Source organism: Gadus macrocephalus, chromosome 23 (assembly GCF_031168955.1).
Source record: "Gadus macrocephalus chromosome 23, ASM3116895v1".
Taxonomy (NCBI): Eukaryota; Metazoa; Chordata; class Actinopteri; order Gadiformes; family Gadidae; genus Gadus; species Gadus macrocephalus.
The window spans coordinates 8761873-8778777 of NC_082404.1; the positions used below are offsets into that span (position 1 = coordinate 8761873).

The 16905-nt window shown below is 46.6% G+C and overlaps 1 protein-coding gene across 3 annotated transcripts in view; it reads right to left on the reverse strand.

The window, feature by feature from the left end:
• The window catches only part of pou6f2 (POU class 6 homeobox 2), a 78504-nt gene extending 61608 nt beyond the window's left edge, over positions 1 to 16896 (reverse strand). Inside the window, exons 1-3 of one of the 3 annotated variants that reach the window (XM_060045125.1) lie at positions 16823 to 16896; positions 16190 to 16287; positions 9416 to 9587 (exon numbers count right to left, since the gene is read on the reverse strand). In XM_060045125.1, the coding sequence (XP_059901108.1) occupies positions 9416 to 9566 (151 nt within the window). In that variant the 5' untranslated portion in view covers positions 9567 to 9587; positions 16190 to 16287; positions 16823 to 16896. Of the gene's footprint in view, positions 1 to 9415; positions 9588 to 10816; positions 11021 to 16189; positions 16358 to 16822 lie in introns of those variants that run through there. The other 2 variants (XM_060045126.1, XM_060045123.1) reach the window with 2 other exon arrangements.
• Between the last annotated feature and the right edge of the window lie 9 nt (positions 16897 to 16905).

Genomic DNA, 16905 nt, shown 5'->3' on the forward strand with positions numbered 1-16905 from the left:
TACCAATTTGGCTAAATGAGTGTTGCAGTTGTGTGAATTGTATTGTATTGTGCAGAGTGTTACTGCATTGATATTTCTATGATTTGCACACAGAGGTGATGGGAGTTGGATAATGGAGGGGGCAGGATGAATGACAAGCCACCTCATACACAAGGTTTAATCCCATCAATACACTACCAATTGTCCCAGATTGGCCGCCATTGATCTGACTAATGCTGCTGGGAGAGGGGCTGGGACAACAGCCGCACACACACCACTCAATGATAAGAGAGAGAGAGAGAGAGAGAGAGAGAGAGAGAGAGAGAGAGAGAGAGAGAGAGAGAGGAGAGAGAGAGAGAGAGAGAGAGAGAGAGAGAGAGAGAGAGAGAGAGAGGGAGAGAGGGAGAGAGAGAGAGGGAGAGAGAGAGACTGAGAGAGAGAGAGAGAGAGAGAGAGAGAGAGAGAGAGAGAGAGAGAGAGAGAGAAAGAAAGAGAGACGGAGCAGGAGAGAGAGATGGAGACAGAGAGGTAGGCTCGGGGAGAGAACAAGAGAGAAAGAGAGAGAGAGAACGAGAGATCTAGGAAAGAGTGTGAGACATGGACAGGGAGAGTGAGATAGAGGGAGACGAAAGGAGATATCAAGAGAGAGGCCAGGAAAGAGATAAAGAAATATGGAGAGGGAGGGAGGTAGTGAAAACTTTAGACGGAGAGGGAGGGACGGAGTAAACCAGAAAGAGAGCGGACGAGAGAGAGGGAGAAATCCCTTATAAGTTGCCCTATATCCCAGGCTGCCCTCAGCCCAGTCGCCCCCTGGGACCAGCTCAGACACAGCACCCAGACCCACTGGGCCTGGGTGTCGGGGCTCCCCCGAACCCCCAGCCCCCCCGCCCTTGGTGGTGTGTGAGGCCGCCGAAGACGAGCCACCAGTGGGGCGTGGGGGCCCGGGGGCCCCAAGAGACTGTCTGTAATGCGATTAGCTGCGGCTCTTCATTAACTAAACGGCAGCTCTCAGGCTGCGGCATGGAGTCCATGCCGCAGCCTGAGAGCTGCCGTTTAGTTAATGAAGAGCCGCAGCGCGGGGGGGACCGCTCTCTGGGGCCCCGGCGTTAAACGCTGATTTGAGGCCATGGACCTTACAGGCGAGAAATACCCTCCTCATTCATTAGTCTGGCGGTAAGTAGAACCAACAGGGCAGGGAGGGAGGGGAGGGAGAGAGAGCTCTGGAGCCACTAACAGAGGGGGCAGAGAGAGAGAGAGTTGTTCCCCCAGGTCTTCCTGAGAGATCCTCGAGGAAGTGTTCTCAGACAACAGGAAAAGTTATTCACTAGACTGCAGGAGGATAACCTGTATGTAAATGATGTGCTCCAGGGGGGAGAACCAGGGCTTTGTGGCTTGCACTCTCTGTCTCTCGTTCCCACTCGGTCTCTCTCTCTGTCTCTCTGTCTCTCTCTCTCTCTCTCTCTCTCTCTCTCTCTCTCTCTCTCTCTCTCTCTCTCTCTCTCTCTCTCTCTCTCTCTCTCTCTCTCTCTCTCTCTCTCTCTCTCTCTCTCTCTCTCTCTCTCTCTTTCTTCATGCCATGTGGAGGGTGCTTTTATATGCATGTGCCATGGAGGTGAAGAGGGGATGGATGAATTAGAGAGAGAGAGAAAGAGGGAGAAGAGAGGAGAGCGAAGAGTGAGGATAAGAAAAGGAGGGAGCACAAGGGAGAGGAGAGGAGCAGGGTGATTTGGTGAGAAGAGGCAGTGTCTGCTTCAAAGGTCAAGAAGGAGAGGAGGCATGATGAAGAGACAAGGAGAGAGAAAAAAGTTATGGTAGAGGGTGAAATGAAAAGAACAAAAGAAAAATAAGGAAGACAGCAAGAGAGAGAGTAAAAGCATCACAACTCATCACTTAAAGCTCATCTTGGGAGCCATCCTCCTCCCCCACTCTCCTCCTCCTACTCCTCCTACTCCTCCTCCTACCCCTCCACCTCCCCCCCTTCTACCACCTCCTCGGACCTCCTCCTCCTCCTCCCCAGACCAATGTCAACCTGATTATGTCCTGACTGTGGAGAGGAGGAGAAGGGTTCCGAGGACTCCTCATCCTGTTAGACTTCAGAGAGCAGTAAGCCTTTTAGAGGGCTCCTCCCCTCAGATCACTAAATCATAGTTAGCAGTAAATAGGATTCGGCCCGCAGCCCTGCGTCCCTGTCCTGCAGGAGGACCTGAAGGAGGACCTTGCCCCCGACCGCCCATTTTCGCCCCAGTGTGTCTTCAATGCACGGCTGATGTGATTTGATTTCAAACAAAGGAACAGCATCGCTACCAGATTTAATTGATTCAGATGAAAACAGTACCTTTTATGTGGTATTTCATTCCAAGGGTGAAATAAAAAGCAGCGGATTTGACATTGTGGAGTCCAAAGGGCTCTTCGTGACAAAGAACACAGAAAGTCCTTTCACATTAAAAGTCTTCTATGGAGAAGGACCCACAGCCTGCGACGCATCTATCCGAACAATGAGTGTAACGTGTGAGCGCGTTAGTCTGTGTGTGTGCGTGTGCGTGTGCGTGTGCGTGTGCGTGTGCGTGTGTGTGTGTGTGTGTGTGTGTGTGTGTGTGTGTGTGTGTGTATGTGTGTGTGTGTGTGTGTGTGTGTGTGTGTGTTGGTCGAGGGGGTCAGACGACCACATGTCACGGCTGACACATCAAGCTGAGCCCCCGGGGGATCTGTCTTTAATGCTGCCCATGGCCCACTTTACACCAGCATGCACCCTACACCCCTGTCCTACACAGCACCCTTCAGACCACCCCGCGTCACCTCTACAGCACCGCTACGTCCAACTCCACCGCTACGACCACTGCTACAAAACGCTTTTGATTTATTGTTTGGACCTCAGAACCAGAAACCAGAGAGCAGTGTTCTGCTGCAGTGGCCCAACCTAGGCACCTGATTGAGGTTATAAGGACACTGCATGTCTAGTTCATTTATATTCATTCGGGAAATGTGAATGTGGAAAATGTTCCGGGATAAACCGGGGCCGGTTTTACGCAGCAGGTTTTGAAATTAAACGCGCTGTAGTTTAATTTTGCAAGGTGTATTCTGAAGCGCATCTGCACTCATAGAGGCTAACGTACACACGCAGACACACACTCAAACACAAGCACACAGCATTTCTTTGAAGCCAGCGACTCCATTTCAGAGACAGAACGCATCACAGTGTTTTTCCACAACAGCCAGATATCAAGGTAGAAAAAAAACATAATAACTTCGAGATAACATGACTCTCCACACACCACTCACACACACACACACACACACACACACACACACACACACACACACACACACACACACACACACACACACAAACACCCATACCCCCAGCTGCCCCCCCCCCCCCCCCCCGGCCAGGTCTGGGGTTTCAAAGGGAAGCGTGTGGCGGCTGAAGGACAGAAGGTGAAGCATTAGTCCTGGTCATTGCTCAAAGAGCGCTGCTGATAAATAATACAGTCTGCTGGGAGACGCAGGGGGGCCCCGTGGAGGGGGGGGCCCGCCGAGAGGGGCCCGGGGGTCTGCGCCACACAAGTCAAAGACAAGATTGTAATTTCAACTCCGATGAAAAAAAAAAGAAGAAGAAAAAACCTACGACCCGTCCCGCGCCTTCAATTACCGCCGCTGTAGCGAGCGTGGCGGGGCAGATGTGGCCGCCTGCTCTTTCCCGCCGTCGCTCTCTCCTCTAGCGGACATGAAAGCTGTCTTGATATTGCTCAGTGAGGCCGCGCCAGACGGCAGCGGGCTGCCGCCGCTCTCGTCCTCGTCTCTTTCTTATGGGGGGGGGGGGGGGGGGGCTGGGAGACGGCCCCCAAACTTAAAACAGGACCAGGTGATGGAGGCGTAATGAAAACAAGTAGATATTGATGTTCATATTACCGCCCTGTTCCGGTTCACAGCGTCACCCTACGCCTACCGCCGGAGTCTTACAACTTCTTGATACAATCTCGATTTCATCCAATAATCCTGAACAAAACAGGGGCGTGCGTGGGTGTGTGTTTGAAGCTGCGCTACACATCGTTGTTTCGTGCATCGCCGGCCTGTCCGCCGCTTGCGGACCGGCCCGTCTGTTGTGATTGATACGCACCCTGACCCAACCATGTTTGATTCCTGTGTGGCCACAGAGTGTTCAGAGTTCTGCTTAATGCCGCTGAATGGAAGCTGTCTCGGGCGAAACAGGGGGCTGTGATTGGCCGATTTAAAAGGAGCGCGGCTGTCTGGGGGCCGGCTGCTGCGCTGGTCGGCGGGCCCTGCGGTGGGACGTTGGGGGCCCGCGTGGACGCATTACTGAGTGCATTACACCTGCTTTATAGGACGCATTAAGCCTCTTTCCAGCGGCAGGACACATGTGAAAAGCCCATAATGAGATCTGCTCCTGGAGGGGGGTGGCTGCCACTCAGGTCCTCTTTATCTAGTCTTATTTACCCAGCATGCCCTATCCGGCGCGCTCTGTGACTTAACCCCGTGCACAGCATTAACGACCGGCTTTGCATGGCCAGGCATTCTGTCCATCATGCAGCGTGCACGCTAAGCTCATTACACACGCATAATGACAAGACCTCCGGGGGGCTGTGTGTGTGTGTGTGTGTGTGTGTGTGTGTGTGTGTGTGTGTGTGTGTGTGTGTGTGTGTGTGGGTGTGTGTGTGTGTGTGTGTGTGTGTGTGTGTGCATACATCTATCCATGGATGGGGGATGAGAGAGAGAGAATGAAAGAGATATTGAAGAGAAAGTCACGACAACTTGGTCTGACAAAGGAAAGTTTAAAGGGAAGTTGAAGTTGGTAATGTCAAAACGTTAGACTGATACGACTTATTACTAATTTTTTGTATATTCTGTTGACTTATTTTAGTGCGACAAGTAATTAGTTCCTTGTAAACAATTCCAATATGATTTGAGCGCTGAAAAGTGAAGAAAGCGCTCAGGTTTCTACCGGCAGAATGGCCCCGCTTTGCCTGTGACCCCGCCGCGGTGCCGAGAATCAATCCAACATTCATTTTATTCTCTTTTTGGGGAGAGGGTCTGGGGGTGACCTTTGTGGAAAACATCTTCCACCATTTTGGCAGGAGCCCGTGTAAGTGCAGACCATTTGAAGAAGACAGTAAGTGTACAAAATGAGGCCTCCCGCCTCTCCGGGAGCGGCTCCCTCTGACAGCCTGATGATAGAAGCGTCACATCCACGAGAGAGCAAATGCAAACTGACAACAGATGAGCTTTTGAATGCTGAATATAATATGGAATTGTGCAGGCGAGTGTCTTATTATCTTGTCTGTTGGCGCGTCTGGAGCGGGAGATTTCCGTTGGCGGTGGAGAGTGGGAGGAGGAGAAGACAGGAAAACTGTACACATCTAAATGGCTGGCCCCCTTGGTAACCGGCGCTTTCTCCACCTAATGTCCACTTCTCCTCGGAATAAATAGGAGTGGGCAGGAGCGGTGGAGGGGCACGGCGTAGCCCCCTGTTAGCTGGAGTGGAAGACTTGTCTGCACAGGCAAGCTTTTAGTAGGACAACAACAAGCCCTCTCACCCCGCTGGAAACAGGAGGTGGGCAGAGAGGGGGAGAGGGGGGAGAGAGAAGGAGTGGGGGAGAGGGAGGGATAGAGAGAGAGGGAGAAAGTGATGTGGACTAACATTACGGTTGTTTGTCTTGGGGACGTCTCCCTGTGACATGTCAACGTCCCCGCAGTGTGTGTGTGTGTGTGGGGGGGGGGGTGCGTAGTGTGCATGGCAACGATGAAATGTCTCGACATGTGCAGCTCATCGCATGTCGCGGTAAAACATTTTATGGGTACAACGTTATCCAAAATATTGTGCGAAAAGCTTTTGCTTTTTACTTACTGCTTCTTTGTATTTAACGCTAGATTTTGGAAGTTGTTTATTCTGCATAATTGGCTTTCATTGTTTGCATTCAAATGTTATTTTATTAAAAAATAATAACATTAATAACATCTCATTATATTTTGTTTCATGTATGCATTGCAATTGTACAGCTATGTGAGAAGGCCTGCATCTCTTTCTGTACCTGCATTGCGTACCTGTGTGTGTGTGTGTGTGGTGTGTGTGTGTGTGTGTGTGTGTGTGTGTCTGAAGCTGTCCTTTTAATTGATAAAGAGTTAGACAGATGTGATGTTAACTATATTGATGCTGATTGGTCCTTTATACACGTTTTATTTATTTTATTTGCGTTCACACATCATTTTATTGGCTAAAAAATGAAATTATGAAATGTTTTCGTTGTTTCTCTGCATAGCTCATAGAACGTCCTAGAATAACAACTTGTATGATCGCAGCTTGTCACAAAAACATTTTCTCAAGATAAGCAAAGTGCTCCTGAACTGCTCCAGAGTCTCGCCTTTCACAATAAAAGCCCACAGGGGAGAGGAACACCATGTACACTTTATCTAATAGATGATGTTGCTTCCTTTGCCTGCACTGTTCTTCCAATACTGTTATAACCAGTTAAAGACTCATCCCAACAACCACAGTGGATCTAAAACTACCAAGGGTTTAAAACGCCATGATTTTGATAACACATTTCAATCCAAACACAATCTTGACTGTTCTGAGACAAACCTACATTTGGTCCAGAGAAGGAAATGTATTTAATAAATCTGATTTTTTTTAGTTCAATTGAAACTAATACAAAAAAAATATTCTCAAAATAAATAAGAATGTATCGGGTCGAATAAAACATCATGATGGATCGTGGACTGTCTTACTAAATAACACAAGGGAGTCTATATAAGTGATGAAGACAATAGGCTCTAAACTCCTGCCTGTAAATTCTCTCTTCTCTCACTCTCTCTCCACCACACACACACTGACCCCATGGTGACCCCCCTCCCCCCCCTGCCCTCGGTCCCCGCGGCGATGGAGGGGTCCTCTGGAGCGAAGCGAGCACAGCAGGGGGACACACAACTCGGACCGACCAATAGGAAGGGACATTCCACAAGTCAAATTTTGCAACACAACACACATTTAACACAGTTTTCCTTGATGTGTTCATTGATGAGTTGTGCTCTCTACTACACAAACCCTAATTAAATAATAATCATTGTATTCATAGTAATTGTTATTAACAGTTATAATTATTATCATCGTTATCTGGAGCCTCCAGATAACGCAGAAGATACAGCACCCTCCTCCACCCCTCATTCATTACTTTCACTCCTCCCTCCATCCCTCCTCCACCCATCCTCCACCCTCCCTCCATCCCTCCTCCACCCATCCTCCACCCCTCCCTCCATCCCTCCTCCACCCATCCTCCACCCCTCCTCCACCCCTCTCTCCATCCCTCCTCAACCCCTCCCTCCATCCCACCTCCACCCCTCCTCAACCCCTCCCTCCACCCCTCCTCCATCCCTCCTCCACCCTCCCTCCACCCCTCCTCAACCCATCCTCCACCCCTCCCTCCACCCCTCCTCCACCCATCCTCCACCCCTCCCTCCATCCCTCCTCCACCCCTCCTCCACCCCTCCTCCACCCCTCCCTCCATCCCTCCTCAACCCCTCCTCCACCCCTCCTCCACCCCTCCTCCACCCCTCCTCCACCCCTCCCTCCACCCCTCCCTCCACCCCTCCTCCACCCCTCCCCTCCATCCTCCTCCACCCCTCCTCCACCCCTCCTCCACCCCTCCCTCCATCCCTCCTCCACCCCTCCTCAACCCCTCCCTCCACCCCTCCTCCACCCCTTCCTCCATCCTCCTCCATCACTCCTCTAGTCCTCTTACTTATACATCAAGGAGACAATGTATGACGTGATCATGCTTTGGGCAGGAGATAACTTTAGCATGATTCACAGCGTCTCTCACACACACACACACACACACACACACACACACACACACACACACACACAACACCACACACACACACACACACACACACACACACACACACACACACACACCACACACACACACACACACACACACACCACACACACACACACACACACACACACATACACAGATGTATCCATGCATCCACACATTTATTGTTATTATTACTAGAATTATTGAGTATTGAGTGATTATTAATGTTAGGGTTAGTTTGTGATAATAAGGAGCTCATCTTCCATCTACTAGAACCAATGTATCCACAGCATTTAGATCTGCTCAACAAAATGTAACTCTATAAGCAGAGTCGAGAGATTATTTTACAAAAAATATGTTGAAATTGAAATTATAATGTATGTGAATTAATAAATTAAAATAAATATATAGAATAAAGTGTGTTACTCGAATTAATAAATTAAAATAAATATATAGAATAAAGTGTGTTACTCTTCCGGATCAAAGAAATGTGTTTTTCAGCTAATTTAATCTTGATAATTTGAATAAAGATGATCGAAGGAAATTATTATTTAAAGTACGATGTGATTGCATTTATGCAAAACAATATACAAAACACAACAGAAAGTGTGTTGAAATACACCAATAACATCTCACCTCTCGTAGAAAACATATTTTGACTGAAAATAAAGCACCTCTTCATTTCATCTCGAGGCTATTCAAGTGCAGTTACAAAATGAAGTGGAGGTAATTGATGCAGTGCATTATGGGATCACAGTAAGTGACTGCGAAGAGGTCGTTAATATGATGAGGATAATGAGCCAGGTCTCGTTAAACAACACCACACATTAACAAGGAGCCAGGATGATCACAATATCACAACGACAACAGATCCACCATTAATCAGGCTCACTGTAGTATATTAATGGAAACTCGACTAGTGGAAAACATACGTTTACTAAGGGACTCTTTATAATCATTTGGGTATTGTTGAAGCAGGAGGAAACCAAGAACATTTAGTACGCAAGCACACGGGCGGACTTGGATATAGTGAAAAAGAAGTCCAGGTTGTTGATGTAACTTCAATAAATCTAAAGGGAAGAGACTTGTTCAAGCTCTGCTATCATCCTTAAATAATTGTTTCCGTTGATCATAACCGCTCAAAAGCACTTTGGTAGGCTCTGTATGAAATGTTTTAGTCACATTGTGAATGCTAAAAAAATTTAAGGTTTTGCATCGCAAAGCGTCATAAAAACAATAAAAGCAACTGATTCATCCCTTGAATTGGAAAAAACATCAAATACAAAGGAGAGGAGAAATAAAAACAAACAGCAAGGCAGCGGGACTTCCCGAACTGTGTCGGCACGACCCCAACCCCACCGTATCCCCCCCCCTAATGCCATCAGAGAAGCAGTCCCGCTGCCTCAGCCAATCACGCACCAGCGCAACTTAGTTTGATGTGCTCTGATGGCATCGTGGTGACACCAGTGACACCTGCTCCCCACTTCGCTCGCTTTTCCCTCTCACAGCAGAGAGAGAGAGTGAGAGAGTGAAGCTTGCGCGCCCCCCCGGGCTAGAGACAAGAGGAGGGGAGAGAGAGAGAGAGAGGCTGGACTCACCGTAGAGCGCTCCGGGGCTGTGCTCCTCGAGGAGGGCTGGGGAGGAGGAGAGGAGCAAGGGCTTGTCCATCAGGTCCTGTGTGTCGGGGCTGTGGGGCTCCCCCGAGCCTCGCAGGGAGGCCAGGGGCTGGCTCAGCTGCCCTGTAAGCATCAGATCCAGGAGGGGAGGCTGCTGGGAGAGAACACACGCGCGACACGCAGTCCGGTCAGACCCACATCTGGATACAACTCTCGCGCTCCGACCCGCTCTCCCTTTCACTCTGCTTCGCTCGACCGCTGCCACTCTCTCCCTCTCCCTCTCTGTCTCTCTCCCTCGCTCTGTATCTCTCCCGCTGGGCTCCTTCATCAGAGGGCTGCTGCTGCTGCTGCTGGAGTGAGTGTGTTACAGATCGCACAGCGCTGCCAAAGAACAGCCCTCCCCACATACACACCTCCACATGCTCCTACCATGCCTCTTCTCCATAATAATAACATTCATAATATTAGGAACAGGCTATTGGCTATTAACGAGTCAAACTCATCGAAATGCCCTTAAACCATGTCACTGCTCGATTAACAATAATCTATAAACTCATGACCATGGCCCTATAATACGTAATTATTATAATAATGCTAATTACATGTATTACAATACATTTCTGATATTAATAATTAGTATTACAATAATCATTATACATTTAATGATATAATGAATACGAATAATCATCATTATAACATTATAGGCTCTTAACCACACCAGTGTATTCCCTAATTATAATAATAATATAATTATCCATAATTATTATGAATAATAATAACAATAATAATAATAGATTATCAACAATAACAGTATGCATGTGATTAAAGTACGATTTAAACTTTTGGGAATTAACATAATGAATGGCATAATAATAACAATGAAAATATATTGCATTGTGTTATTATTATTATTGATGTTGTTATTAATACTATTATAATTATTATTGTTAGAATAAAATAAAAAGTTATAAGGAAAACATTTATATTTGTGAGCACAATTATCAATCAAAGTATACATTTCTTTAGACAAAAGGGCCACTTCCAAGATATAATATGCATCAAACAATTTCCAAAGAATTACAAATATAGTGAAAAATAATCATTTGTCAATTGATTAGTGATATGAATGTTTAAAGTGAGGGTCAATAAAAAATGAAAACATAACTCAAAGATTTATATATATAATATTTACAGCTGAAAAATAAAGAAGGAAAAAAATGAATAAACAAATATGCTAAATAAAAAAAAAGTGCCAATCATCGCTCCTCTGGTCAATCTATACAATATATATACAGCATATAGATCCTCTTACATTACACACACACTGCAGACACAATCTGCATAAAAAACACAAATAGAACATTCCTTAAGCTCTTAGCTTACCAACACTGCACTCCAGAAAACCCAAAGCTTGAGAGTAGTTTAGAAAATAAAAGCGTGTGTTCAGCAGGACGGAAGCTATAGTCCCAGGTACAGGAAGTAGCAGGCAGGACGAGAGGAAGCAGTGTGTTCTCCTGCCCCATGAGTCTCAGCAGCCACTGGAGGAGGCAGCCGGAGGAGGCTTCCCAAGACACTGCTAGACGTCAGCTCCTCCTCCCTCCTCCTGCCCTACGCCCCCCTCCTCTCTCCCCCTCTCCCCTAATGTCGCTCTCCCTCTGGCTCCCAATGTCCCCCTCCATACTCTCTCTCTCCCCTAATGTCACGCTCCCTCTCCCTCTTTCTCCTAATGTCACTCTCCCTCTCTCTCCCTCTCCCTGTCTCTCTCTCTCTCTCTCTCTCTCTCTCTCTCTCTGTCTCTCTCTCTCTCTCTCTCTCTCTCTCTTCTATATTCTCTCTCACTCTCTCTCTCTCTCTCTCGCTCTCTGTCTCTCTCTCTCTCTCTCTTCTATATTCTCTCTCACTTTCTCGTGTCTCTTCCTCCTTGTGTCTCCTGACCGGAGAGTCCCTGCGACAGCGTTGACCCCCCCCTCCCACACACGCACACACACCAAACACACACACACACAAACACACACACACACACACACACACACACACACACACACACACACACACCCCCCCCATCGGTGTGTGTGTGTGTGTGTGTGTGCTGGCAAACAACCCCCACCCCCTCCTCCACCCCTCGGGTGAAGAGAGCGAGCCGTGGAGGACCACAGGAGGTCAGGAGGACTGTGTCAACCTTCCCCATTTCCTTATTTATGAAACAGGTGTGGCACAAATATGTGGGCTGCCTCCATCTCTGGGACCAACACCCAGAGAGAAGCAGGGTGACCCCTGCATCCAGCCCAGTGTGTGCCGTGCGTGTGTGTTCCTACCCTGAGGGGGGCTCTTTAATGTGCGTGTCAGAGTAGTGCGGCCCACTCTGATATGACACATGATAATCTATGGAAATGTTAATCAATAGAAATAGTTGAGGCTGACGTTAAGAGCTGTGGGCGGGCCGTTCGATACTAGTGTCCCCGGTAACAATGCTGTCCTCCGGCCCCAGGGCGGGTGGGCGGGAGGGGGAGGTGAGGGACTTAAATATGGGACAGTGCACATCAATGCACCTCTTCTGCAGCCAAGTAAACACCCCCCCCCCCTCCCTCCCCCAAACAGTCTGAGCCCCGACACCGTGGGTCTGAGTGGGGCCTGCCCCCTTCTCCCCTGCCTGCCTCTTTTGAGCAGCTTGATAGGTCCACTGGAGGGCAAAATTAATACCTAATTGAATCTTGCAGTCATCAAAATAATCAATAGTTCTTTATTATTTATTCTTCACAGTCCGTTGACTGTTTGAATGGCTCAGAGGAGCCGGCAGCACGGGCCCGCGTAGGCAGTGCGGAAATTTTCACAGTTTTTATTTTATCCTGTGGATGAAATTTTCACCAGGGGCATGTGAGCATGTGCAACGCCCTATAGCGATGAAAGCTTTCGTGTTTGTGTGCATGTGTGTGTATGTTTGTGTGTGTGGGAAGGGGTTTAAAAAGACAGAAAATAGAAACCCTTGCCCTGAAATACTCAAATGAAAGAACAAAGAAAACAGTGACAGCTAAAGACAGCAGGATCTGTCCATCTCTCTCTCCATCACCTCACCCACTTTCTACTCCTCACACTCTCTCTCTCTCCTTTACCTCACCCTCTCTCTCTCTCTCTCGCACTCCTTCAACATAGCCTCTCTACTCCTCACTCTCTCTCTCTCCTCCACCTCACCCTCTCTTGCTCTCCTTCAACTCAGCCTCACTCTACTCCTCGCTCTCTCTCCTTCACCTCACTATATCTGTGCCCCTCACTCTCTCTCTCTCTCCCTCTCTCTCTTTCCTTCACCTAACCTTTTCTGTGCCCCTCCCTCTCTCTCCTTCACCTCACCCTCTCTCTTCTCCTCTCTCTTTCTCCTTCACCTTACTCTATCTCAACCCCTCACTCTCTCTTCTCCACCTCACGTTCTCTACGACTCACCTTTTCTCACCTTCACCTCACCTTCTCTGCCCCTCACTGTCTCTCCTTCAGCCCTCCCTCTTTCTACCCCTCATTTTCTTCTCCTTCCCCTCAACCTCTCTCTACCTCTCCTTCTCTCTCCTTCACCGACATCCTTCCATCTCTCCTTCACCTCTGTCTCAATCTCTCTATCCACCTGTGTGGGTCCCTCTCTCTGTGTTGAATCATAAAATGAACGTGACTCAGAGCTCAAACTAGAACCAGACCAGGGATGAACGAGATCACAGGAGGTGTAATGTTCCCTTGGCACAGGGAGCCTTGTGACCCGTGGACCTATAGCACACCACCCCAGGCCGCGCTGCGCCACACCGGGCCAGGGACGCTATGTTAATGAGCTGCTCTGGCTGCTTTAGAACCCAGAAAAACAAGACATACTGTGACTGGGGGTTTAATCTCAGGTATATGTATGTGTAGTTACAGTTTGGCTTGTTTTTATTATTATTTCAACCAGCTCATTATGTTGTTATAATTATTTTGTAAAATATTTGTTGCATGTATTTAATCCACATAAGCACTTAAATTGCTACAACTACATGTTAAGGTGACTGATGCGTGTCGCGTTGTTTTTGCTGCGAGTGTGTGTGTAAGAGGGAACTGGTGCCCAGGAGTGTCGGAGGAGAGTAGACTTTGGGATAGCGAAGGAGCTGGCAGAAACAGGGAAAAGCACTCGGCTCTGTCCTCTGCGGCTCCCCAGGGCCACACATGAAGGGCCGCAGGTCACCAGACGCTCAAGCACTCATTAGCCAACACCCTAGTAACCATTAGGCTAGCAGTCATCATGCAAGTAGCCAACACACTAGTAATATTACACTAGTAGCCAACCTAATAGTAGCCAGGCTAATAGCATCCAAGCTAGTAGAAACTAATTTGTAGCCATTCGACTAGTAGCCAACACACTAGCAGCCCTTAAGCTAGTAGCCAACATGCTGGTAGCCAACATGCTTGTCTATACAAGTAAATGCTATTCATGAAGCATAATAATAATTACAAGTCCATAGATTCTGGTTCAAGTATATAGATGACTTTCCTGGCTGGTTTTGAATAAAAAATGTACTTTATATCAAGGTTATACTTTTTATGTAATAATACTAATAACATGATGATCCTACATGGATTATCTCACAAAATAAATATATTTTGCAGGTTAAAAAAATATCTCAGCGAACTGCAATAATCAATTACTACTCAAATATTGTTACATATGGACATACCTCATATCATTGTTTACTAATTAATTAATTAATTAATTAATGTTTGAACTGAACATTTTAAAATGTTTCTAATGGGAAAGATTGTTATTGCATTAAACATATATTTGATATCATGTATGATTTGTCTATAAAAATGTGAAACAATTGACTCCAGCAGACACTAAATCTCAATATGCAAAAGCAGATATTTTATTAATGTTTTATAATTCTAACTCTATTAGAACTCGATTTTTTTTCAAAAGTTGAATAGAAGTATAATATGTAGAATATAATGAAAATAATATCAAATAAATTATAATATCATTTCCATGTTTCTGAAATTAACCTATAATAAGATGAAATACCTTCAGTTTGCTGTGTTATAGGTGGATAATAGGCTGTAATGAAGAGGAGGAGAATGAACATCCCTGCGCTTTATTTGCCTTTATTCTCTACAGAGCGAAGATACTTGGGTCGAAGATGGGAATTTGTCGCCCCCTTAGGGAAATATAACGTACTGTTCTGTAACGTCCCAGCTCTAGGTAAGTACCAATTTACCTTCATCATTTACAACTAAGCTTCCAAAAATCGTATCTAATAAAAACTAATTAATTCACTCTAATATCAATATTAAAATAATAATATGATATATGATTACACAGAATAGCCTCCTTTAGGGCTTCATCAAAACCTTCATAAGTTTTCTGAATTCAAAGGCTCCTCATATTTTTGGTATTTATTGGTTATTATCTGTGTTTCTGTTTTGACTCTACTCCTCATTGATATCATGAGGCAGCATGTCAGCAGGGTCCAGACGTGGGGGGGGGGGGACTCTTTGAAGCCTGTAAAGTACGGGGCCCCGGTACATCTGATCAGGTCTGTGATGTGATGTGCATGGGTATGTGTGTGTGTACGGGCATTGAGTGAATGTGTATTTGCGTGTGAGAGCGTGTTTGTGCGTGTGTCTGCTTGTGCATGTGGGTGTTCGTGAGTGTGGGTGGGTGTGTGGGTGTGTGTGTGTGTGTGTGTGTGTGTGTGTGTGTGTGTGTGTGTGTGTGTGTGTGTGTGTGTGTGTGTGTGTGTGTGTGTGTGTGTGTGTTTGTGTGTGTGTGTGTGATCCACAGGGATGACATTCAGGAGCATCAAAGCTTTCAGGAGGAGGTAATGCCTGCTTGTTGATTTCATTTTTGATTTTTTTATAATATTTTATTTTTTGCCCCCCGTGAAATGCTTTTTTCCTGCTCTTTTTGGGAGTGAGGGTACGAGACCGGACTGATCATCTCACTTTTAAAGGCTTTGAGGGCGAGAGAGAGAGAGAGAGAGAGAGAGAGAGAGAGAGAGAGAGAGAGAGAGAGAGAGAGAGAGAGAGAGAGGGAAGGCATCTTGAGTTGAAGGATTGACACTGTTTATATTGATTAATAATGTAAGAGAAGGGGGAGGGGGGGGGGGGGGGGGGGTTGAAAGAGCGGGGGGAGCGTGAGAGAAGGAGAAAGGGGGGGGGGGTGAAAGGGGCAGAGCGAGAAAAAAAAAGAAATGGGTAGCTGAGAGAGGGAGAGAGAAAGAGGGAGAGAGCGAGATGTAGAGATGGCGAGAGAGCTAGACAGTAAGAGAGAGAATGAGAAGGAGAGAGAGAAGTGAAGAGAGAATAAGAGAGAGTGAGAGCGAGAGTGAGCAATAGATAGCAAGAGAGAGGGAGGGGGAGAGAATGAGAAGGGAGAGGGAGGGACAGAGAGAAAAAAACATTGGCCATTAGACAGAGAAAAGCCACTGTGATTCACCAAGGCATCTTGTGGTTCTTCTCAAAGTCAGTACCCCCCCCCCCCACCCCACCTCCTCACACCATACCTTCCCCACCAACCTCTTCATCCCTCCCCCGCCCACTCTCCCTGGGGAACTGTGCCACATACACACTCATGAAAGGTGTGAAAATCTGATTTCCCAAAAAGGATCGGCGAGGAAGGTGGAAGCTGCGATCAATAAATCATTGCTAAGCAGATTGTAAAGAACAAAAAATATATTATTATTCCCCGTTGGTGCGGACGCAGTAGGATCTCGGGAGTGACGCGTTCATTATAGAAAAGGCAAAGCATACCTTTAGTTTCAGAGGGGTTGGATCCGGCAACCGTGTGCAGCCATCTGATTAAATCACGTGCTTCTCAATGAGTCGTGAGTCCTTTGCTTGATGGAGACCTAAAATTAAAATCACAGATTAGCAGAATAATATATGATTATAGAGTGTCCATGTCTTTTGTTTGTTTGCATCACAACCCGCCGTGAGTGAATTAAAGTGAATCCCAATTGAGCATTTTCCCTTCAATGTATAATTTAAAGAGTTGTAAAATGTCCACGTCTTTAATAAATGCTGTTTTAATGCACCATGTTAGTTTTAAAAAGGCTGTTTGACCTACAATTCCCAATTTCTTGCCTATTGTAGGTCAGCAGTATGACCGACAATTGGCAAGAAATAATAATAATAATGTCATGTCCAGTTATATAGGCTTACGTCTGCTTAATATAGAACTATTGGTTATGCTCGTTTTTGTTTAATTGTTGTTAGATTTTGTTATAATTTCACGAGTCGGCCACGAGGGCTCAACTGATATAGGCCTACCTTAAAAACGGTTAGATTAGCTGCAGTAGCCTACCTTCATAGCAACACCTTTGGATAACTTTGATTAACTATTAATATGTTTAATTGAACGGATAAAACGAATTACGTAAATACCGGTAGACGAGGAAAACATGATACAAGAATCTCTCAGCTCCACCACCAACTGCCAAACGTGATCGAGCGAGGGAGAAACTCCA